At 43.2% G+C, this 23,928-nt stretch overlaps 1 protein-coding gene across 13 annotated transcripts; it reads right to left on the reverse strand.

Moving 5' to 3' along the window:
- Nucleotides 1–25: 25 nt before the first annotated feature.
- Nucleotides 26–22,378, reverse strand: Fhip1b (FHF complex subunit HOOK interacting protein 1B). Of its 13 annotated transcripts, none has more exons than XR_015685795.1 (12): nucleotides 22,249–22,378; nucleotides 11,466–11,797; nucleotides 11,145–11,330; nucleotides 10,216–10,374; nucleotides 9,957–10,043; nucleotides 9,595–9,762; nucleotides 6,789–6,868; nucleotides 6,438–6,601; nucleotides 5,225–6,016; nucleotides 2,773–2,974; nucleotides 2,477–2,639; nucleotides 26–545 (listed from the first exon to the last, which is right to left on the reverse strand). XR_015685795.1 is itself a non-coding variant. In XM_087659034.1 (12 exons), the coding sequence occupies exons 2-12, from the start codon at nucleotides 11,601–11,603 to the stop codon at nucleotides 187–189; spliced, it is 2,475 nt and encodes an 824-aa protein (XP_087515160.1). In that variant the 5' UTR covers nucleotides 11,604–11,797; nucleotides 22,249–22,378; the 3' UTR covers nucleotides 26–186. The 13 variants fall into 13 exon arrangements, 7 of the variants coding, with proteins under 7 accessions (XP_087515160.1, XP_087515177.1, XP_087515152.1 ...); XR_015685794.1 differs by having other exon boundaries at nucleotides 6,396–6,601; XR_015685797.1 differs by having other exon boundaries at nucleotides 5,819–6,016; nucleotides 10,692–11,330.
- Nucleotides 22,379–23,928: the final 1,550 nt, after the last annotated feature.

Raw genomic sequence — 23,928 nt, forward strand, 5'->3', positions numbered from 1 at the left:
TGGCAAAGAAGAATTGAGCACAGAATAGAGATTTCCCTTTTATACATATTGCAACAAGTTCTCATAAAACATTCATCTGAAATAAATTAAAAAGTCCATTTGCCACTGCCTCCAAACATAAAAAGGAGCCCGTGTCCTGGATTTCAGCCCAGAACACAGAAGGCCCTGATTGTCCATGGAAGAAAATTAAGGATTGAGGGGCCCAAAGCCTGAGATGGGAGGAACAGATACCTCCTCTGAAGTATCCAACAAGAAAGGCGAGGTGACAGCATGGGCCTGGGAGATGGCAGCCAACTCCTTGAGAAACTCAGGGAAAATGACTGCACAGTAGACAGCATTCTTGACTCGAAGAGCCTCACCTTGGCGCTCAGAAGCCCCACCCCGGGGGAGCAGAACTGGAGTTGAAGCCCCTGGAGAGCCCCCACCTAGTCCAAGTCCTGTTCCATCTCGCCCAGGTTGAAGAACCTGTACCGCCTGTCGGGCCCTGGTTGGGCTGTGTGCATGCCGCAGGAGTAATTCCCCCAAGGATGGCCTCCGGCTCCTCACTGGAAATAAACAGGGGTATCAAGAAGGTGCTAGATCAGGGAGCCTGCCTTAGTCTGAGGAAGAGATTCCCCAATCCCCTTAAGTTATTGAACTTTTCCCCTGGGGTTCTGGAAGAAGGACAAGATGAACAAGAAATGAATTGAAGTCCATTTCTTGTCTCGTTTCTAAAGTTGACTGAAGATGAGAGAGATGCTTTTTCTCAGTCTCACACCAAATCCAGCTTGTTCAGTCACTTCCCCTCCATCAAGTCTCCTCACAGCCAATATTTAAACTATTTTATTCCCAGCTACAACTCCTTCCCTCTCCATAGTCCCTCCCCCTAAAGAATTTAATCATTATTCTACCACCACCAAGACCATTCTCTTCAGTCTAATATGCCCTAATTCTTGTTTCCTATCATGCTCTAGATCAGTTAAGTCTCAACTTTCCTAATGCTTCAACCCTTTAATACATTTTATGTTGTGGTAACTCCTAAACATAAAATTATTTCATTGTCACTACCTAATTTTGCTACTGTTATGAATTGTAATGTAAATATCTGATATGAGAGCTCCAAAGGGGTCATGACCCACAGGTTAAGAACCACTGTACTCTAGACCTACATACATATAGAGACAACTGCTTCTACTTTGCTCTGCCTACCTAGAGCTGACCCACATCCTCTGCTCCTTCAATACCTACATGTACAACTGTAGTTCAGGACTGCTTCATTTCTTCACACTCTAGTGCCCATCAACAGTAGACTTCCTTACACTACTACTTCATCACTCATCAGTCCTTCTCCTATATCCACCAAGACCTCCCTCCCATTGGGTATACCCAGACAAATTCACATTTGTTTAAACTGAATAGAGCTGTCTAAAATACTGTCCTCTGTCTTACTTTCTGGACTTTACCACTATGGAGCCTAGAAATATCCCCCCAGATCATAATAAATGTTTTTATTCACCAATTCGTATTGGTTACAGAGACAACATACAGACTTATTAACCTTGCATTCAGGGTCTTACTCACCAACTTTTTCTCAAACTCTCTAAAGCACACTCACTTCTGTGTGGAGGATACCTACCTTCCTGAGATCTAACAGGCGCCTTACATCTATCAGTAGCTTCCTCTGGCTAAAATTTGCCATTCCTACTTTATCCTTTCTAGCTTAGTTAGCTCCACCTGGGAGAACCCTGAAAACACCTGTGATGTTCCCTACACTGACTGGCTCTACTATCACTAACGTCAATAATTTCTTCCCAAAACTTCTATCTCATGCCTATGAACTCATAGTTCATAAACTATGAACTCAGACTGTCACATTTAATGCTTCCCAACCACTGAACATATTCTGCAAAAACTTCTTTCCTATCTCTGCCCTATCACATGCTTTCTTTCTTTTCAAACTTCCTGGTCCTGACTGTTCTTCCTAAATCCCTTCTCTTAGTGCCAATTACCTGCAATTACTGAGCACATGCAGGTTTTTAAGTCTCTCCTGATTTCTAAGTGACTGAAAGATCCAACTGCTGTTCAGCCTAACTGCCACTCTAAAAACCACTTTTACTCTGGTCAAAGTTTTCCTATCTTACCACCAACTGTTCCACAACCTTGTAAAACTCCCTATTCCAACTAAAATCTAAGATCTCTCCTGAATAAAAGAATAGAATACTTCTATGCCTACCTAATCCCTACTTATTACTCAAGGCCACATACCATATCAAATTCTCACAATACCTCAACCCAACAACTTCTTTCTCCTTCCTTGCCCCTAGACCCGTCCGCAGTTTTTGCTGATACTGTCAATTAGGCTCTTTTAATAAAATAACTATTCTCTGACCCAAAGCCTGGCATGAAGACTTGCTTTTAAACAACTCACCAGTTTGTGGATCTTAACTAATGCTGGCTACTGAGATATCTAGGGAGAATAAAGGAAGGTGGTCCTCACCTAGGGAATCAGAGCGGCGGGGGGTAGGTCCTGCTGTAGGACCTTCAGCCCAGTCCAGCTTCCCACGGGCAATGAGGTACTTCTTGGCTTTGGATAGCAGGGCAGGGAAGTCCTCCTGGGAGGCCGCAAAGCTCTCAATCTTATTCTTCACAGAGCCCAGCACCTAGGAAGCACAACTTATGACATTTCTCGTGGCTCCATGTTTATACAAGGCCTTTCTAGTACCACTGCACCTGTTCCCAGCCCACCCAAGGTCACTAGTTGTGGGCCTGGCCCACCACTGAGCCTGGACGCACCCATGCATGCATGCATCGCACACCTGCAGCAGGGACTTGACACTGGGCTGGAAGACCATGTTGGTGTTGAGCAGGAAAGAGCGGAGCAGGGGCTGGGGGTGACAGGCCAGCTGGGCCACCAGCCCCGTCAGCAGGAAGTTGACATAGACGGAGTTCTGCAGCATGTTCTCGAGTTTGGCAAAGAGCACAGCCATGAAGGGGCCTGGGAAGGGGGTGGGCACAAGGATACAAGGCCTGAACACAATGCACACTGCACGCATTACTCCCCCAAACAAGACCCCCACTAGATGAAATTATATTAAGTATCTGAGTGTGTCAAATGACCTGTGACCAGTTTCTCTAGAAAACTAAGGCAATCCAGATGCCCATTACAGACATTATAACCTATGAGTCGGACCTTAAGTTCTAGAATCAGAGATCTCATCTCAGATTTCAGACGTGCCCTGGGCCAGGATAAGCTGAAAGCTCACCAACATTTAGTTCCTTGTTTGTAGTAAAATAAATATACCTACCTCATATGATAATTAAGAGGACCAATGAGATACTGATGTCAAATATCAAGTACAAGATCTAGCAATTTTTTTCATTTGATTGTAATCATAACCTATACTGTATTTCTCAGTTTTCTAAGAAGCTTCACTCAAGAATACAACAGAATACAGAGAACCAAAACACAGAATAAGGTTCCAAGTGAGACAGAGTAACATGAAACTGGTCACGAAGAAAGTAAAAAAGAGATGTAACAAAGAAGAAACTATGATATTCAAAGCAAGTATTAAGTCTTTAAGGAAACAAAGATAACATTAGCTCTGTTTTTCAGGAACAGGGAAGTGAGTGAAGTAAACTAGACACTGCAGGAAAAGAATAGCTTAGTTGGGGAACAGAAAAGTGATTCAGGATAAGAAGGGATTAGCATTATGTCCTCGGAGAGATGCCTTAAGACATAACAGGACACTAGACCACTAAAGCCATCACAGTATTTCTAATGAAGGATTTTTGGAGGAAAGAGAGAATTAGATGAAGCTGTACTCACAACTACGATTCTGGAATAGTAAACAAGAGGTGGTGAATCCTAAAAGATTTTATTCTACCATCTGCTGGAGGTATCCATATTACTAGCCATAAAGCAAAAGTAATACTAGCTTAAGAGCCTATTAAAATCTCTTAACTTTTTCCTTCTGCTCATTCCCTGGGAGTATCTTGTAAAGGATAATACAAACACCGCAAATAACTTTACCAAAAAGAAAAAGGAAAGAGATTTCCTTTTACTAACACATCAAGACTGTAGTAAAAAAAACCACACTACCTCCTAAAGGCACTGAGCAGGAAAGGAGTGGAGCCCTGGCTTAAATGAATAGAAAGATAGTTTTCTATAGTCGGCTAGAGAAGGAATATGGCCCTATATGGTGCTATAACAAGATAGTCCCAAGCTTTCCAAGATACATAGTAGATAAACTTGGATACCAACAACTAGGATAGGTGGTGTTTTAGTCAACTTAAATCTTCCATAACTCACTGATGATAATCCCAGTGAAAAGCTACTATTTGCTGAGTTTTCACAATGTGCCAATATAATGGTAAATGATTTTCAAGCACTAACGATAGGTGCTAACTTGAGGTCTGCTTAATCGAAAGCCTATGGTCTTAACCTTAGCCACTGCACTGCTTCCCAGACTGCTTTGTTTTCCCATGCTGAGATGTACATTAGAGCCTGATAAAGGCTTGTCTTGCTCATAAACAAAACAGAGTCAGCCCAAAATCTCAGGTTGGGTCTAGCTCCAGGGGCATCTATCCAAAAGGGCCTACCAGGGACACTCAGAACCATACTTTGTCATTTCCCCTCAAAGAGAAGTACTGCTTACCATCCAATCCTTATTAATCATGTCCTTAAAATAAGTATATTGGAAAATCATGGCAACCAAGAAAGTACAGGACAGTAGATGAAAGAAATGAAATAGGGCCCTTCTTTGAAGAGACAGAAGGTTCTGTGCAGGAAGGAAAACACCAAAATGGCTGACTCCAGGACCATAAGAGACCTAGCATAAGATTGAAAACTCAAATACACACTGTTGGGAATGGCACAAAACAGAGGTGCACGTGTGTCTTTCATACAGGACAGTACAATCATCCATGTGGCTCAAATGTATTTTTCATCACGCCCAGAGCATCCTATTTACAAATCCCAGAAAATGGCCAGACTAAAGGAAAAGGAGGAACATGCATATAAGGACATACAAGGCTCAGACATAAGTCAATATCCAAACCAGCACAAGCATGGAAAGACATATCAACAAACAGTATGACATGATATGAATGTAGAAGAGACTCAAGCAAAATGGATGACAGGCAAATACACAAAAATGGCATAGCCAAAAAGGTCTTAGAAATCGGCACAAACATGTTGAGAACATGCAAGAGTACACAGAGCGAAGGCTTAGGTCAAATAGCTTACCGGTGAAGGGCTGGCTGGGCAGCTGGTGGAGAGTCCGCAAAGGGCTGCTGAGGAAGGGGCCAGGGGGCTCAGGAGGGCAGGTGAAGCTCTCGTAGGCCTCCTCCTCCTCAGGAGGTAGTGGAGGCTCTAAGGGAGGCTCTGAGCCAGCTCCACCATTGCTCAATGCCACCTCCAGCTCCTGGAGCTCTTGCCCAAAGCTCTCTAGTCCTGCCATGCCCTCAGAGGTACCCTCTAACAATTCCCTAACTCCTTCCTGTGACACCAATCGTGGCACCAGACGAACCTTCTTGGCTCCTTCTGGCCATGGCCCTGGTACCCCATTGAGCTGGGGTGGGGGTAGGTAGCCAGGAGTATCCCCTACACCCACAGCTAGCCCCCGACTCCCTAGGTTTTCCTCCTCTCCTTCCCTCACATTGTCCCTGTCTTCCTCTGGCAGTAGGCTGCGTTTCTTAGTCCGGGAGCCAAGAGGGTTAGGCTCAGGTGGGGGACGCTCGCCATCATAAGGGGCAGACCAGGTTCGGCAGGCTCGGACACAGCGGTCTACACCACGGCGTGCCTCACGCAGATACTCCAGGTAATTGTCTTCTAGCTCACCAGGCTCCTCTGCAGGACTGGGTCTTCGACCAGGGCTGGAGGTTGGTGATGCAGTAAGCCCTGGGGATCGAGGAGCTGGACCTGGGGACTCAGAGCCACCTAGGCTCTGCTGACGGAGAAACAAAGCCAGACGAGATGGTGTGGAGGGCCGGGGCACTGTTACCACGGATGAAGAATCAACACTGGGGCTTCCAGGGCCTTTAGAGAAAAAAAGAAAAATAAGCAAAACCAAGAAAAGATCAAGAGGAGACAAGAGATCTAGAGACTAAAAAAGAAGAAAATGAGGAGGTAGAAATGGAACCAATTTGATAGCTGACTCTCCAGTCTCTAGACTAATTTATCCTAATTCACCACCTCCCTCACCACCTCCATAAATGAAATTATGCAAACAGAATACAGGACTGAAATAAGAAGAGGAGGGCTAGAAGGTAACCCTATATTTCTCTGGAAATGCTAAAGATCCTCTCTGCAGGACCACTCATCAATCTCCCTAGAGAAGGACTGTACATATTGTCACCTTCCTCCCCTCACCCAAGCCCTGCTTTCTCTTTAGGCTCACCCAGAACCCAGGCCATACCCGTGATGTCCTCCCTTCTCCCTGGCTCTCTGCTAGGCCCACCTCGTGCCCACGAGGCATGCTCAGGACGAGGTGGGCTAGGGGCATGGTGTCGACAGCAGCGTGGGATTAGGGAGAGAAACTTGTCGGCTGCCCGTCCATAAAGATCCACATCACGCACAGCTGGCTTCTGGCTCAGCATCACATGGTTACATGGGACAAGATACCTGGGAGAGAGCAAAAGAAAAAAGGGTGATCAGGAAAAACAAAGTACCTGGAAGAGCAGGGCAAGTGAACTAAAATGCTAAAGCAAGCTCCAAGAGACGCTCATAAGCAACCCCAATACACCCATCGCCCCAACAAAATACTAGGCCCTGAGGGTCAGCCATCCCTCAGCCCTGCCCCCACAGGTACCTGAGAACCAGCTGCAGCAGAACATCCTCACAGCTGAGGTTCAGAAGGGTCCTGAAGAGACTCAGAGAGACCATGCAGAGCTGAGGGGGAAGGGGAGGGAGGGAGTCACCATAGGAGCTCTCTATCCTCCAAACTATTTACCAATGGGAACTACCATTCCCCCAACCCAACTAGCCACTCCTAGTTGGCCCATGTGCCAAGGTCTAGCACATAATCAGTATACAAGTATTAACTAGATAAACACATAATCTTTGTGAGCAAGACTTTACCATTCACAGATAAATAATCATGTCAAATCCACTGGAATTCTACAGACCATATACATAACTGAAGACTATCTGACCAACATACTGATTCCATCAATGTTTCAATGAGACCCCAGAAAAACAGACACTAAGAAAGACTAAAACAAAGTAAATGATTCAAAGGAAACTACAGCAATATGATAGCCAAGCAAATGTCAGTCAGAGGGGACTGTAGCCAAATAGTACTTGGATGGCTACCAATAAAGAATCAGAGGGAACCTAGAAGAATCCCAACTGGGAAGTAGGTGGAACTATGAGTATTGAGTCAGAGTCACCTCTCCAACACCAGTGTATCTCAGGAAGTGGGATAAAGAGCTCAGAGCAACTGACAGAAAAAGGAGAAAGTAAGTGGGTAGGGTCAAGAGCAGGAAAACATTTTGTTTTAAAACAGAAAAGCTTTATTCCTTTCTGGCCAGACATAAATAACAGACCGGCAATAAGCTAACTCTCATAGCTCTGAGTTCCTTAATGTTTCATGCTTTCTTTATGGCAAATATATCAGATATCTTTGTCTTGTATAGTCTTGGCATTGCTTGCTAAATGGCTACTAAAGAATTAAATGGATCAATAAATGGAAAAAGTTCACACTTGGGGCAACACAGATTTCCTACATGACCACTTTAACTAGCAATGAGAATTCAGACTCCTCAATAGTAAGGTGAGCAGCAATTTAGTTTTTCAAAGACTTGATCACCAGAACCCGTAAGCATTTACAGTCCAAAAGAGACTTTACAGATGTGATTAAAATTATGAACCCTATGGGGCTTCACAGTGTAGCTCAGTGATGAGTACTTATTTAGTATGCAAGAGGCCCTGGTTATGATATACAGCATCAGAGTTTAGAATGTGAGACTGTCTCAAAGAAAAGAAAGAGGGCTTAGGAATGTAGCTCAGAGGTAGATTGCTTGCCTAGCACACACACACAAGACCCAGGGTTTGGCTCACGGCACTATTCCTAAGAAAACATTGTAAAGAAAAGAAAAACTGAGAAAGGGGCTCAAAATATAGCAGGGATGTGACCCACAGCTGTGGCTCTGAGAATGGAAGAAAGCAGTCAAGCTAGCGATGGTCCTTCACCAGGAACAACAGCCCAAATGTGTACTTCAGAATGAAAAACTATTGTTTTAATTCATCAAGTCCGTGGTCATTTGTTTTGACAGCAATTAGAAACTAACAAAGATTACCAAGCCCACAAACAAGTTAGCCAGTGGGTCACTTGAAGGCACAGAAGTCAAACTAATGCACTATCTTAAAGGACTGGAAGGTGGAAATGAAATCATCTATATTTATCATGAGTATCCTGCAATCAGAAGAGATCTAGTTACTGTAAGAACCAGCAATGAAGAAGGAACAAGCCACGAACATGAAAAGCTCCTAAAAACCCTTGGAGACTAATAGAAGTGCTAGAAACTAAAAACCATGAAAGAAAACTACAAAAGTAAGATTAGGATGAAAAATGACAGACAGTCAAAAGGATGATAGAGAAATGCACCTTGAGGGAATAACTGTCAGGGCAACCCATGGGGTTAGATAGACCTCAGACACAGGCATTCCCTACCTTTAAAATAAGGATAAAAGATGTATACCTTTATAAAATTAAGTGTTTGATATCAGGAACATACTCACCTCTTCTTTTCTCTCTCCTCTCTAGAATGCATTAGTCCTAATCGTCTCAACTCTCACTCCTCTCATTCTTTCTCCCTCTTGTTCAGCCATCTCTAGTCACAGAGATCATTCAGTCCTAAAATACGTTATACTCATCCCCTATCACATGCCCTTTGCATATTGGTCCCTCTACCTAAATTATTCTCACTTAATATTCAAGAGATACTCCATCATCCTGGGCATAACGTCACCTCCTCTGGGACATCTTCTCTTCTAGCCAATTCATTCTTTTCTAAACTATTTGTTTGTTTTGCAAACAGTAACCTCAATTTTCAACTATTTTAGTAACTTGTTATCTATTTTCTCCATTAAATAGCTCTAAGGTATCAGCAACAATATCTACCATGATATCCCCAGCATCCAGTGACCCAACAGGATGTTGTAGCAATACAAATGTGCAAGTAGAGGCAATATAAGTGGGTAAGCAGGTGGATTTGTGCCCTGATTAGAGTTCAAATGCAGTCAATCCAAAAAGGAGAGACAGCAAGCCTACAAGAACTAGTAGAGACACATTTATTAGTAGAGACTCTTACATCACCCACAGCAGCTGAGAGAGTGGTAAACAGCTTAAGGAACCAGTGAAGCAGTACCACACTACAAGCACTACTTTGCGGCAAAGCCTAGAGCCCTGCACTACAGATGCACAAATGAAAAACAGGGAAATAAATTAAATTCTGTACTCAAAATGGCTAAAAGTTTAGTGCTACATAGTGCCAGCTTGAAGTGACTGCCAGAGTCAAAACCCAAAAAAAGAGCAGGAACACTCTTGGACAATAGAGATCAGAGAAAGATGGCTCACCCAGGTAGTAAGCCAGGACAGAGTTTAAGAGCCATACCCGGGAGTTGCTGCCAATACGGGCAACGAGGGTGTCAAGGATGGTGTGGGTATCATGCCGATGTAACAACAGGAATCGCAGGAAGGTACGGAGCAAGGCAGGCTCTGAGATGCTCCGCAGGAAAAGTTCCAGATAGGCGGTACTCGCGATCATCTCCTCCACAGAGGTCTGGATGAAGGAAAGGGAACATTTGGAGACTTAGGGTTTCCCTACACATATAGTGATTCATATTCCCTGGGTTCTAGGAAACAAGAAGTATCAGAAAGGGAAAAAGGAAGGAGAGCACTACCCACTGCCTCCCATATAAGTCCTTTCACTGGTCAACCACCCTCCAGACAAGAATGACTCACTATCATTCTTACCTTGTGCAGGGCAGGGCCCATGACAGGCACCAGGAAACCATTATGGATATAGTCAACCAGCTGCTTCTGCACCAGGGGGTGAGCTACCTAGATAGAACAAGAGAGAAGAAAGAGATGATCAAGAATCCACTGCCTAAAGGGAGCATAAAGATAGGCATAATAACCCCAATTTCTATAGCAGAACTCCAGGAAACGGACCCTCTCACCCCAACTTCCCAGAAGGACCAAGTGTCATACCGCTTAGGAATACTATCCCTACCTGAATGACTGCATTGCAGAACTCTAGGGAACTCATGAAGAGTGCGAGGGCAGGCACTCCTATCCAGTCTTCCCGGCGCAAGCAGTGCCAATCATCCCCTGGAACCTCAATCTTTCGAGGCAGTGAGGAGTACAGGGCACTCAGCCCTGTGGCCAGCACCTAAGGAGGGTTACCAAAGGCTCAGATAATATAACAACAAAAGGGAACTAACTAACCATAAGATTTTATGGGAATACAGCTAAAAGATACTACCAAGGCAGGTATTAAGTTGCCATGTATCAGGACCTCACCTACAACATCTGCCCTATCTAGCTATGCTCATGTTTCATCCCCATTCCAACATCAAGGAGTTGCTTTCAAATCTGAAGCAAAAGGACCTCCTTGATTCCTAGCCTTTCCACGTCTCCTGGATAGAAAGATGCTGTCCAATGTTCACATGCCTCACCCTACCCCCCCCCATCCTAGGGTTTGCTAACCGGGCAGAAGTAAGAGTGATCTGCGATGTAGCGGCCCACAGTGGGGCTCCCATCTGACAGAGCCATGAGCAGAAGTAGAGCATCACGGGCCTGCTGACCCAGGGTGCCTTCTCGATGGACAAAGGGGACAAGGCGAGAAAAGAGGAGAAGACGTGGAGCAGCTCCAGGCTCTGGGGGTGGCTGCAAGAAGAACTCGAGCAATGAAGGCTCCCGAGCAACACACACACACAACTGGCTGAGAAGTAGCACCAGGCCTTCATCCAGTGCTGGGCTACTGGGCACAGGGCGGCCACAGGCATCAAGCAGGGCAAGCAGAGCCTCACGAACTGGCCCGTGCCGCAACAGAGGCTGCCGAGCTTCGCTCACTAGCATCTCAAATAGTTTCAGCTGTTCAGCCCGCCGTTCTTCGACCCCATCCCCAAACTCATCCCATTGCAGCTGCCATGTCAATACTCGGCTCAGCAGATCCTCACGCAGAGCAAACTCTAGCAGGGGCCCAGGGCCTGAGGGGGCTGAAGGAACTGCTCGATCCTCTGCCAGCAATGTTAGCATTTGGTACGTGTGGTTTCTCACAGCACTGAGATCATCTGCACCTCCAGCAGCTGCCCGAGAGCCTTGCCGCTCCAGGATTCGCACCACCTGAGGCAAAAAACAGGAAAGAGGAAGAGTCTAAGATGAGAAGGTAACATTTGAATGGGGGGATAATATCAAACTCAGAAGGTTAGAACTTTGGGACGGGTAACAGCCTAGGTATTTTGTCATGGAGTCTCCTACCTGGGACCAGTGATTCTTGAAGACCATGAGGCATGTCTCAGGGTCAGCCATGACAGGGGTCTGTAGACTGGCCCCTTGAGGTACACGGTGACCAGGAACCCGGGAGGCCAGCCTGCTCAGCCAGTTCATCTTCTCCATGAGGCAGGCTGGACAGGGCCAGCAGCCAGAGGACTACACTCTGAGAATGTACCAGCTGGAGGTTTTCTCCACTTCTGTCTCCAATCTGCTTCATCCGGTCTGTAGGAGCCAGTAGCTGGCCACAGAGCCACAGATTACACCAAACTAGAGTAGTAGCAAGGCCAGAGTTCACTGTCCAGTCCAGTGTTGCAAATCTAATTCAAAGGGAGATGAAAAGGATAAACAAGCTCACTTCTCTCAACTTCCCTGAAACAATAACTCAGAAGCACTCCACTGAAAATCACACAAATTACACAATTCCACACAGTATATGAAACTTACATGCCCAAAATAGAATGCATTCATTTCTACCACCAAACTTATAGCTTCCTCAACCTTTTTCAAATGTCACAAACATTCACCTATATGCTTAGATCAAAAATCTGGCCAAAGTCCCTTGTTTATCCTCTTCCTTCCAATATCTAATTCATTCAACAAATCTTGTCATTCCAGAGGATTATGAGTTCAAAGCCAGCTTGGACTACATAAAGTTCAAGGCAAGCTAAAGCTACATAGTTTGTCTCATAGACTTTTTTTCAAAAAGAAAACAACAGGGACGAAAAGTACAAAAATCAAATTATGTCTATTATAATAGTTTCTAATGTAGCTTTTTTTGAGACAGGCTCTCAATATACTGAACAGGCTAGCTTTAAACTAACTCACTATGTAAGTTAGTTCATCATTCTTGCCTCAAATTTTTCATTCTCTTGCCTCAGTGCCTCACCCCTGCCAGACACCATGCCTGGCTTTTAGTTCTATCTTTGCCATCGTGAGAGTTCATTCTCCATTTAGCAACCATATTGCTTTTAAATCTAGACTTTACTATACCTCTTCTTTGTTGGACAGCCCTCAATGGCTTCCTATCACACTAGTAAGTCCTAATTCTTTACCTTATAGAAGCCTACACAATGTAATCTCTACAAGCTTCTGTCAGTCTCCTCCTCACTGATGCTTTAGTCACACAGTTCTTTAATAGTTTCTATTCCCTATGTCTAGAATGTTCTCCAGCTCTTCTGCTGGCTCTCAACAGTTCTATTCAAGTGCTATCTATCTTCCCAGAGAAGTTCTCCGTAATTAACAATTTTTTAAACAGCTTATCTTCCTATCTTCACTTTCTAGTTCATAATCCCTTAATAGTTTCTATTATCTGAAACCTATCTTCTCTAGCTAGCTATTTTCTCTACCAAGAAATTGGTTCTTAGAGGGCAGGATCTGCCTATCTTATTTACTTTTGCATCTCCAGTGGCTAGAATAGTATCTATTTGTTAAGTGCTTGAATAAATACAGGCTCAATGAATGAACAAAGAGGTAACATATTTCAAACTAGCTACTGGCTCAGACCATAACCCACAGTTCCTTCTCCACCATATCTAACACCTCTTCATCAGTACTGTCTCTGAAGAGCAAAAGCTCTTCACAGAATGATGTGGTTCAACTGTGTTTCCTCTTTAGACTCTAAAGGAGCTGAAAGAACCCAGAAATTTGATTCAAGTGCCACACTTTGACCTAACGTTATATTAACCAACATATCCTTTCAGCCATTTCTTTTACAATTAATCACATCACAACTAAAGGAAGGTGGCAACTGTGCTGAAGGACACCTTTTGTAAAAATGACCTTATACAGGGAAGGGCCAGTCCTACAGATCAAGAGAGGCATACTCAACTGATTAATTCAATGTATAACAATACTGATAGAAGTACTGGACATTGTACTAAGTAAGCCCTGAAAATACAGGTAAAACAAAAATGGCATAGCATAGGCAAAATAAATAGAAATATTTGCAAAACTGTAACAGAAGAGTGAAGAGATGCAACTAACTTTGCCAGGGGTGCTGTAAGAGGGCTCCACAGAGATAGTATCTGACTTAGGTCTCTAATGATACACCAGTTACACGAGGAGCTTTCTTCATAGCAAAAACAATAAAGTCAGGCAAAATGGCTTTCCAATGTTCAAAATGGCCTTAAAATCCCAGCACTTGGGAAGGCAGGCAGGAGAATCATGAGTTGTATTATAGCCTGAGCTATATAAGCTAAAAGAAATCTCCATAAAACAAACAAAAATAAAAAGTCTAGCAAAAAGTAGAACACAGGGAAAAAAGCATGACAAATCTAAAGTGAGCTGCAAGTTTAGTGAAGCTTAATCACTACTTAGAGAGCAGAGGCATGGTACTGAGTTGAAAAGAGTGAAGGTTACAAACACCACTGAATGTGATGCTACAGGAACCTTAAGTTTTAACTACTGACATCCTGGAGACAAAAATGTTTTCAACCAAGACATAAGATCAGATTTACCTTTAAAAATACTTCAGATAGCATCATAAGGTAGAGCAGAGATAGACAGATGTCAGTAGACAACTTAAAAGAAATTTAAAAAGATCTCTCTTTTTTTTTTAAAGTAATGGTAAGATAGCAAAAATACCAATAAAAAGCTAAATCTTAGATTCACCTCTATCTAAACATGTCCTGTGCAATGAGTATTCATATCTATAATGTCTCTGGAAATTATTTAACCATTTTTCTTCTCCTTCTGCAGGAAGTCATATCATTCATCCTTTGAAATCCCAGTACCAACACAGCATCCAAAGATGTTTGTGAAACAATGGCACAATATAATAATAGCATATATACACATATATGTGTATGTATAAATGTACATATATACACACACACATACAAACATATGTCACTTACTACATACATACCAAGCTCTGCTCAAAGCACTACTTTTTAATATACTCATTTTACAACTGAGGGAATCAAAGCCCAAAGGAGCTAGACAAACTGCCTCAAATAAGGCAGGTGGTAAACAGCTAGTCTAGAATATAACTAAAGATAATCTGCCTCTGGATTTAAATCAAAGGGTGAAAACAGTGAGGCCTGGCACATCCAGAGATGAGCAAGAGAGATGATTAATGCACCTAACACTAGAGACTTGGGAGCCCTGTCGACTGTCTTGTGCTTCACAAAAGGTGATGAGATCAAGTATATTACACACCTGAAACGCCAGCACTCAAGACTAAAGCAGGAAGACTAGTTCAAGGCCAGTCTGAGCTAATATAGCAGGTCCCCAATTAGCCAGATAAAAATAAGTCAGATGGGGGGAAAAAAGATGGAAAAAGAGAAGACAGAGAGGAGGAGAACAGACAAGAGTTTTAAGCATGTTAAATTTTGAGACACTTAAAGAATACTTCTAATATCCAGAAAATGGGCTAGGAATGCAGCCCCATTGGTAGAGTACTTTGTCCAACATGCACAAAGCCCTGGGTTCAATCCTCAGCACCACATAAACCAGGAATGATGGTGCACACCTACAATTCTAGCAGAAGTCCTAGATAATCTTCAACTACAAAACTTAGAAGCCAGCCTGGGTTGTGAGACTGGCAAAAATAGATAGACAGTCAGACAGACAGACAGACAGCAAGCAGACTTAAGTTCAAGAGTGAAAGTAAACTAGAGCTATAAAATTCAGGAGCTGCCAGTCCATAAGTGATCAATGAAGCTGCGAAATGGCATCATGAAAGAAGGTAAATGTGAAATCTTAAAAAAAAAAAAAAAAAAAAAAACAGGATTTTGGGAAGCAGAGTGTGGTGGTTTGAATGAAAATGGCCTCAACAGGATCATAGGAATAACACTATTAAGAAGGCTTTGCCTTGTTGGAGTAGATGCAGCCTTGTTGTCACCGGGATTGAGCTCTGTGATTTCCAATGTTCAAACCAGGTCCAATATCTGTCTCTCTGCCAATCCAGATATAGAACTTTCACTCTGTGCTCCTTATCTGCCTCTACACCATGACCATAATGGACTAAACCTCTGGACCTGTAAGTCAGCCCCAAATATTTTTCCTTTTAAGAATTGCCACGGTCATGGTGCCTCTTTACAACAAAAACCTAAACTAAAACACAATGAGAATTCACTGACAAATATTTAGCCAGATGAAATCTTCATCCCTATAATCCCAGCACTTGAGAAGCTGAGGGGGGGAAGAAAGTTTGGGTTATATAACCAGATAATTTCTCAAAATAAATAAATAAAATAAAATAAAAATACAAGGCATGGCTGTATATGCCTTTAATCCCAGCACTCAGGAGGCAAAGGTCTATGAGTTCAAAGCCAGCTGGACTATCTGCATGGAGAGTTTCAGACCAGCCAGCAGGGGTACACAGTGAAACACTGTCCCTCCAAAAAAAAACCAAATATATATATATATATATATATATATATATATATTACATATATATATTACATATATATATATATACATATACATACACACACACACACACACACACACACACACACTCACACCCCAAATAAAAACAGTAAAGATAGTCAGAAATTAGAGACACCTAAGAAGTAATAATCTAGAAACTAAGGTATGGATGTTTCAAGAGACTGGAGATTCCTCATAATCCCATAAAAAGAACAAGTAGAATGAAGAGGGAAAACTGTCCACTGGTTTTACTGATTTTTTTAAATATAATTTCAGAAAAATAGTTAGAATGACTAAGAATGACTGAGAATTAGAGTATAAAATACTTGAACAAAATTCAGTGACACAGAGAAGGATGAAAACAGGGTCATTTGTGTAGAAAAATGAGGAGGTTGGGAGTCAAGAGTTCATATGGTTCAGAAGTGAATGCTGCTGGCTCAGGCCTGGGAGGTTGAAGCAGGAAAATCACAGTGAGTTCCAGGCCAGCCTCAAGGATATTTGTCAAATGAGAAAATAAGTCTGAAGAAAGGAAAAAGATCACATGGATAAATAAGTTAGGAATAGCAGACAAAAATAAGGAATACAATATCTGAGGGGAAAAAAGCATATACCATCTTTTTTGAAAGGAAGGAAGGAAGGAAGGAAGGAAGGAAGGAAGGAAGGGAGGGAGGGAGGGAGGGAGGGAGGGAGGGAGGGAGGGAGGGAGGGAGGGAGGGAGGGAGGGAGGGAGGGAGCAGTACAGGATGAGTGTCCCCTCAAGTAAATATAAATGCAAAGACAGAGGGAAGTATCTACCACCTCACCGCCCCCCAAATCCTCCACCCTCCACACTCCCACTCCAGCCTCAGCCTGCCCCCTCACTCAGGAGACTAACAGTAAGGAAGAAAGGAGAAGTGAGAAAGTAAAGCCACAGAATGGATGCTCACTCTTTCATACACAGCATCCTATAAACTATCAACAACTGCACACTAGTGGCTAAGAACAGAAAGAATGCACTGGAAAAAATACTCAAATCCCAAGGATTTGAGGTCCCAGACAGGCACAGGCTGAGAAACACAAACCCCACAGTTAAATGATAAAAACTCTTACTGCTATTAGCCTTTGATAATGTATCAGCCTCCGCCGGTTTCTTTAATCACTGCCTATACCTTTGTAAATATAGTCCCATTATTAATTAAATTCTTGTGAAACCCAGCCTGAGCCATCTGCCACCTGCCACCTGCCAAGGAGCTTGACTGATACAAGAATATCACTGTTTACAGAGTACTCTCTACAACATATCTCATTTGAGCACTGAAAACAAATAGAAACCTTATGCTTGGAAAAGCATAACACAAATAGGAGGTAAGGCTTGAGCTCTAAAATTCCTCAAACAAAAGTTTAAATCTCAGTGTACTATCTCTTAACTGTGTGATATTAAATAAACCACAGATCTGAGCTTGTTTCCTTGTCCAAAAAAATTCCTAACAAAGTAACTACTCCTTTTAAGAAGTAAATGAGGTAACAGCACTTCAGACAAAAAGCAAATCCTCTGTAAACTGTTTCTTTGCTCTTTTTTTTCCTTTCTGATCCTGTATGATAGGATGCTCACACCTCTGAGATAAGAGATCTAACCTGCTCTAAAGTATGTTCTGCACACTCAAGTCTCAGGATGCTCAGCAAAATAAGCCTTTCATGTGTCTAAAACAAAACCCCTCCAGGTTTTGGAAGATTAACAAACTGTTTCCATCGTGCAATATCTAAGGTACCCAGTCTTCCTCCCCTCCTTTAACCACCACAAAGCACCTACAGATGTAAGACTGACCTCCAGGCCTTTTTGAACTACCTCCTGCAGGCCTTGGAAAAGAACCACATAAAATCAGCATCTCAGAAGTCAAAACTAAACATTTAATCTAGGCCCTGTTCGCATGCTGAAAAAAATTTCAGAAAGGTCTTTCCTTGGTATTCCTACCACCTCTTTAAACTCCTGGCAAAGAGGCAAAACTGCATTCGCTATGATGCCCTTTGTCCCAAAGCAAAGTCCAAAAAAAAAGATAGATTCCTAGGTCTTCCCTATTTTATCTTCAGGCTAAACCACACAGTGAGTAGGGAAGAAGCAACTGACTTCCTGATCTACACATAGCCAGAGTCAGCCACTCACCTCAGGGTCCAAAGCACAATAAAAACAGCTTTACAGGCCCACAGACCAAAAGCTGTCAACCAACCTTAAGACAACAGAGACAGGAAGTGGCTCAGCTTCAGCCTCTCTAAAGAACCTTTGCCCTGGGAGAGGCAAAGAGAAAGAAGTAGGAAGGGATAGATAGATAGATAGACGTATATAACTTTACCAGACAAGGAGAGACCAAATGACCTTCCGAGAACAAACCTCTTCCTAAGCAAGACTGATTGTTGGCATAAAGCCGTTGCCCCAAACACTGAAAGTGGAAAGACCTGATAAAACCTGTAGAAATGAGAGGTGGAGAAGGGGGTGACTCAATAGCCTATCTGGAGCTCAATTCACACATACCATCCCTGCTTTTCAATGTCTCAGACAAATGGGCTTTCAGAATACAGCCCACCTCTCCCCATACCACCTGGGCCTCTTATAGGTATCTCTTCATCTCAGTCATAAGGCACAGTGAACTTCTCGCACACAGTGATTGTCTTTACAACAGTGAACTCCTCAGTGTCACACATGGTTATCTCTATACCTGTTGTTTGAGGGTGACAAAGAGGAAGTCAAAGACTGGGTGAAATTGATCCTAAAGGGTATGAAAAGTTCACTGGGAAGAGAAGAAAAGGTGTTCCTAGAAGAGGAAGCAGCTTTTACAAAGATTTCAAGGCTAAAAAAGTAACATGTTTGTTAGAGAACTGTGAACAATTTATTCAAGCTAGAACACAGAGGAGGGAGTGGCAACAGACAAGGCATGAAGAGGTGAGTTGAGGCCATATTAAGGAAATTGGATGTAGTCCTACAGGCTACAAAGAGCCAACTTTTTTAAGCAGCATAGTTCCATGATTGAGTTTGTATTTTTAGAAAGATCATTCTAGGAATAGGCAAGAAAAGATCAACTTTTAAAGCAATAGACATTTTTAAAAATTTAGATAAGCGCCAAAAAGCTTAGGACTCAGGCAAAAGTTGGTGATGATGTGGCAATGGAGATAACGGAGGAAAGTATATTATCATCTTAGTGACTGACCAAATTTAGGAGGTAAAGGAGCAAAAAGAATAGAGGGTGACACCAAAGTCATCCTCTGGATTGATATAAGGGCAGATGATGGCAAAAAATTTAAAAAAGGATCTTTGGGGCAAAAAGACTAAGTTCTGTTTCAGGCATGTTAATTCAAAGATCCCTGTGGAGATTTCTGCGTAAGTGCCTATGTATATTTAGAACACAGGGACTGAGACAGATACAGAGAAATAATCATATCATTCTTTTTATATTTTCACATTCTCCCTTTAAACTAAAACTATCTTTTTCTCCCCTAACCAGAATGAGAACTCTATGAAACTTCATAAGACTATAACTTATTTCTATTGCTATCTTATGGGACTGAATTCACAAGAATTTGTTGAAAGAATAAATGAATTTGTTTTCCTAGCCCTTACTAACAGTACACACCACTACAAAAATGTTTCTATCACTACAGCATCCTGATCCAGGTTACATCCTCTCAGACCTACCATTCCTCTATATATCAGAAGTTAAAATCTATTTTAATTAATGTGTTATTGTGGCAACAAAAAGTTTAGTATAGCAAACAAAAACTTTTCAAATTCTGTGCCTTCTCTAGTACAACAAAGAATTTAGATAGATCCTAAGAATGCTCTAACATGCCAGCCACAGTAGTGAACACCCATGTAGGCACATCTCTGTGACCAGCCAAGCTACACAGTAAGACCTCAGCAGGGGCACGGGGGGGGGGGGGGGGACAAAAAGGAGTGGGGGAGGGAGAAGGAAGGAGAGAAAAAGGCAAAGAAATTCTCTAACATGTGATTAACATAATTATCAGTAATATGCACCCAATTCCTATTCCATGTCATTGATACACTATTAATCAAAGCCCTCATACCTATGACATGCTCACACCTTTTTTTTTTAGTATAACAATTACAAATCATAAAGAAAACTTCTTGCAGGTATGAAGTCCTCTACTTCATCACAACTTTTCCAATACATAATGTGCCCTTTGCCCGCACTGCCTTTACTCTCTCTTACAAATCTTTCTTCCTCTAGTCACTAGCACTATGAAGATGACAAACTGACTTGTTTTGTTACTCTATCTCTGTGAGTCTGCTAGCTTTTGAATCTGATTCCTCATCTGTAAAATTCCTTCCTTTGCCTGTTTCACAAGGTATTCAACAAATTTTGAGGATGCTATGTAAAGCATGTCGCTTTGATTTTATATGAATTAACATAATACGTAAGCATGCATGCTATTCAGATATCTAAAGTTACATAAAATTATTTTATGTAACTTATATTAAGTTACTATATTAAGTACATGGTTCTTCGACTTCAAACAACACACACACACACACACACACACACACACACACACCACTATCATTCTGAATGTCAGGATTTCATAAACCAGTAGAAATATTTATTTTTAAAAAGATGATCAACTTTTTATTTTCATGACTTTCTTTAAACTTACCACGTACTTTATCACTAATTTCTTCACTGAAAGAGCAAAGAGCACCTTAACACCAAAGTAAGAATAATAATATTAGAGTAAGTTAACCCCACCCCTCTTTTGGCAGTATTGGGATCAAACTGTTGGGTCTTGAACATGGAAGGGCATACTCCTACTGAGCCACACCCCCAGGATATAACTTTAGTTCTTCCATCCTGTCTTATACAGATGAACACTACCATGGACTAGATCCACACACAGCTCAGTGTTTAGGGACCACTACTACAACCTGTAAAGCTTGTCAGTCCTAAAAAGTTCTGATTATCTGACCAGGCATATCATTATGAAGAAGGCCTCTCTGGCCTGCAGAAAGAAGAAATGAAAATAGATCACAGACCTCTTTGGTCTCCAGAGAGAAGAAAATATATCACAGGATAAAACAACTCTCTCTGAAGCTGAGATTTTTTTAACAGGATACAAACTGAGGCTGCCTCAAATTCTCAAGAGATAGTCTTCATAGACCTAAATATTGTTATGCTTAAAGGAGGCTCAGGATGCCTCAACTACATAGCAAACTGTCAGCAGAGAAGATCCAGAGATGTGAAAATGGCCATATCACTGAGTAAGACCAACTTCCCAAGTTCATGTCTGTACAGCTTGAAAAATACAACTAAAATGAACTTAATTACAGGGTACAGAGGAAAAGATGAACTGTAAAAGAATAGAGAAAACTTTTCCAGGTGGTCAAAGTGTTTGGCATCTTGATTTCACAAATATGCACATAGGTCAAAACATGTGTATGAGCAGTTTAATGTACAAAAATTTACTTCCACAAAGCCTTGTTTTGTTCCTGCTTCTCAAACTCCTAAGAGCAAACCTAAATACAGTGCTGCATGTGACAAGCCATGTGGCTTCCATGAATGTAGAATTAGCAACTGACAGTCAAATACAGATGACAGCTATAGGTAAGGAGGATTGTAGTAAGAGTGTCCAGAAGCAGAGCAGGCTGAGAGAAAATATGGGTAGTTCTATTTCTCCACCCCTCAAAAAAAAAAAAAAAAAAAAAAAAAAAAAAACAACTTTATGAGTGTCTCATCTTAAAGTCTGCCTTACAAAACAGAACCTGAGGAAACTCCGGCTCCATTATTACTCTGTGGATGACTAAACCTCAAACATTTTCATTATCACAGTTATTATTGCTCATGATGCTGCTTTGTGTGTGGTGTTTTTGGTTTGCTGTTGTGATTATTTTCCTCTCTATCACTTTCTAAAACATCTATGGGCACAGGGCGGGCAAGTGCACAACACTTGCACCTGTACTTGATCTAAAACTACTGCTCTCCCTGGACAGGACATCCAAGGAGGCCCCACAACCAACCTCATCTCTCATCCAAGTCTCACAACCAAGCCCTCTTTCCTCTCCTACATCAAGGCGCAGCCATGCCCCGCAGGTTCCCGCCTTGGCCTTTAACGCTCCCCCATCCTCGCACAGGCCTTACTCCCTCAACTCTTGTCCCAGGACGTCCCTCACCTTTCCAAGCTCAGCGAACCCACACCCTTTGCAAACGGTGGTCATGAGTTCCTTCAACTGGGCCCTTCAGATCTGGACCCAGAATCTCCTCTAGTCGGCTTCCCGGTCCACAGCACCTAGGCTGTCCCCCTGCCCGCTACCTCACACGTTCGCAGCCCCTCACCACCTGCCAACCCCTCACCCTGTCCCTTCAACGCCAGCAATTCCCAAACCCCGTGCCGTCACCCCGAGTCCCCTCGGCACCTTGCGCGTCTGCGCGCGCTGCGGCCCACGCGTCTCTTTCGCTTGCACCGCGCCGCCCTGCCCGGGCCTGTCGGCGGCCGGGCTAGGTGAGTTCAGGCCGCCGCCATCGCTCCTCAGGCGAACCAGCCGCGCCCCGCCCAGCGCCACACGCAGCCCGCGCCCCCGCGCACCTCACGCAACCGCCCAGTGACGCACCGCTAGACAGCGGCGTACCAGCTCATTGGCCGGGCCCGGCCCCAGCTAGAGCGTCGACGCTCGTTTCCTGGCAACGGCCGAGCGCAGGGGCGTGGTCCCCATCCGCATTCCAAGAAAGGAGCGGCTCCACACCCTCAGGCCCCGCCCCTTCGCGCCGCGGACTCCGCCCTTCTGAGGATTCCGGCGTTTCATAGGGGACGACCTGAGAAGAGGCGGAGGCCTGCGGGCAGGGGCGGGGCCTGAGGAGAAAAATTCGAACCGGAGGGCAGAAGGCTGCTCTAAGGGAGGGACAAGCTTCTGAGGCCAGGATAGACTAGACCTTGGAAAGCACCAGCCAGATAGAGGGCGAGGCCGAAGGGGCGGGAACACAGACTCTGGGCGGTGCTTAGAGCGTCAAGTGGGCAGGGCTTTCCCTGAAGGATAGGCCAAGGGCCAGTCTGTGGGCAGGGCTCTGGAAAGCTCTCCTAGACCAGGCTGGTTGCTACCAAGGTAGTTTGTTTCCACCAGACTTGTACACGCAGGTTGGGTTCTACCTTCCTACCCACGCAGACCTCCTCTTCCTGCCTCTCCCGAAGCTTCCGCGACCTCGAGGAACGCGGAATAAGTTCCTACATGACAGCCTGGATTCCTGATCCATTAAAACCTGTCTCAGTATTAGGGCTGTAAAAGGAAAAGCATCTAGACGCAGCACTTAGCATGATTTCTGTGCATAGAAGATGAAAGAGCTGAGAGATGGCTTCCAGGGGGAGATGCTGGCTGAAACGAGAGTGAGAAACACTAAGAGAATTAGCAGTTTCCGATAAAATCTGTAGTTGAAAGTATTCTAGCAGTGTTACCTGGTTGTGATCATTCTTCTGTGGTTACTTAAAATGATGGATGACAGGGGAACGTGGATAAGGAGTTTACAGTTTGGTGTGTTTTTGTGACTTTTCTGTGAGCCTAAAATTGGTTCATATTAAAAGTATTCAAAAAGAAGAAAGAAATGGAAATTTCACCTTAAAGAATTAGCTATACTAAGGCAATGGCCATGACCCCGAGAACACCAGTACGGTGTGACTGGAGCCTGGGAGCATGCAAAGCAAAGATCAGATAAGAAGGAAAACGGAATATAGAATACTGCAGGACTAGTTGACCATTTTAGTTTATATCGTATTCTTGGAATAATAGATACAGCTTTAAACATGGTCAGGTGGACAGGGCACCTTTTCAAATGGTCATTCAAAAGCAAAGCCCAAAATAGGATTAAGAATGTAGAAAAGGGGGAGTTGTAGACATTAGAAAAGTTTGAGAAATAGCCAACTGTAAAAGGGAAGGGGAAGGATTAAATATTGATATCCTGTATAAATTAAAAACAATCAAAGGGAACCAGAGAGATACCATCATAGTTAAAGCACTGACTGAGCAAGTGTGACAACCGGAGTTCAAATTCCCCAGAATCTACATAAATGCCGGGTGAGTGTGGTGACCCACCAGTACCTGGCGTTG

The sequence above is a fragment of the Rattus norvegicus genome, chromosome 1, assembly GCF_021556685.1.
Source record: "Rattus norvegicus strain SHRSP/BbbUtx chromosome 1, alternate assembly SHRSP_T2T, whole genome shotgun sequence".
Lineage (NCBI taxonomy): Eukaryota > Metazoa > Chordata > Mammalia > Rodentia > Muridae > Rattus > Rattus norvegicus.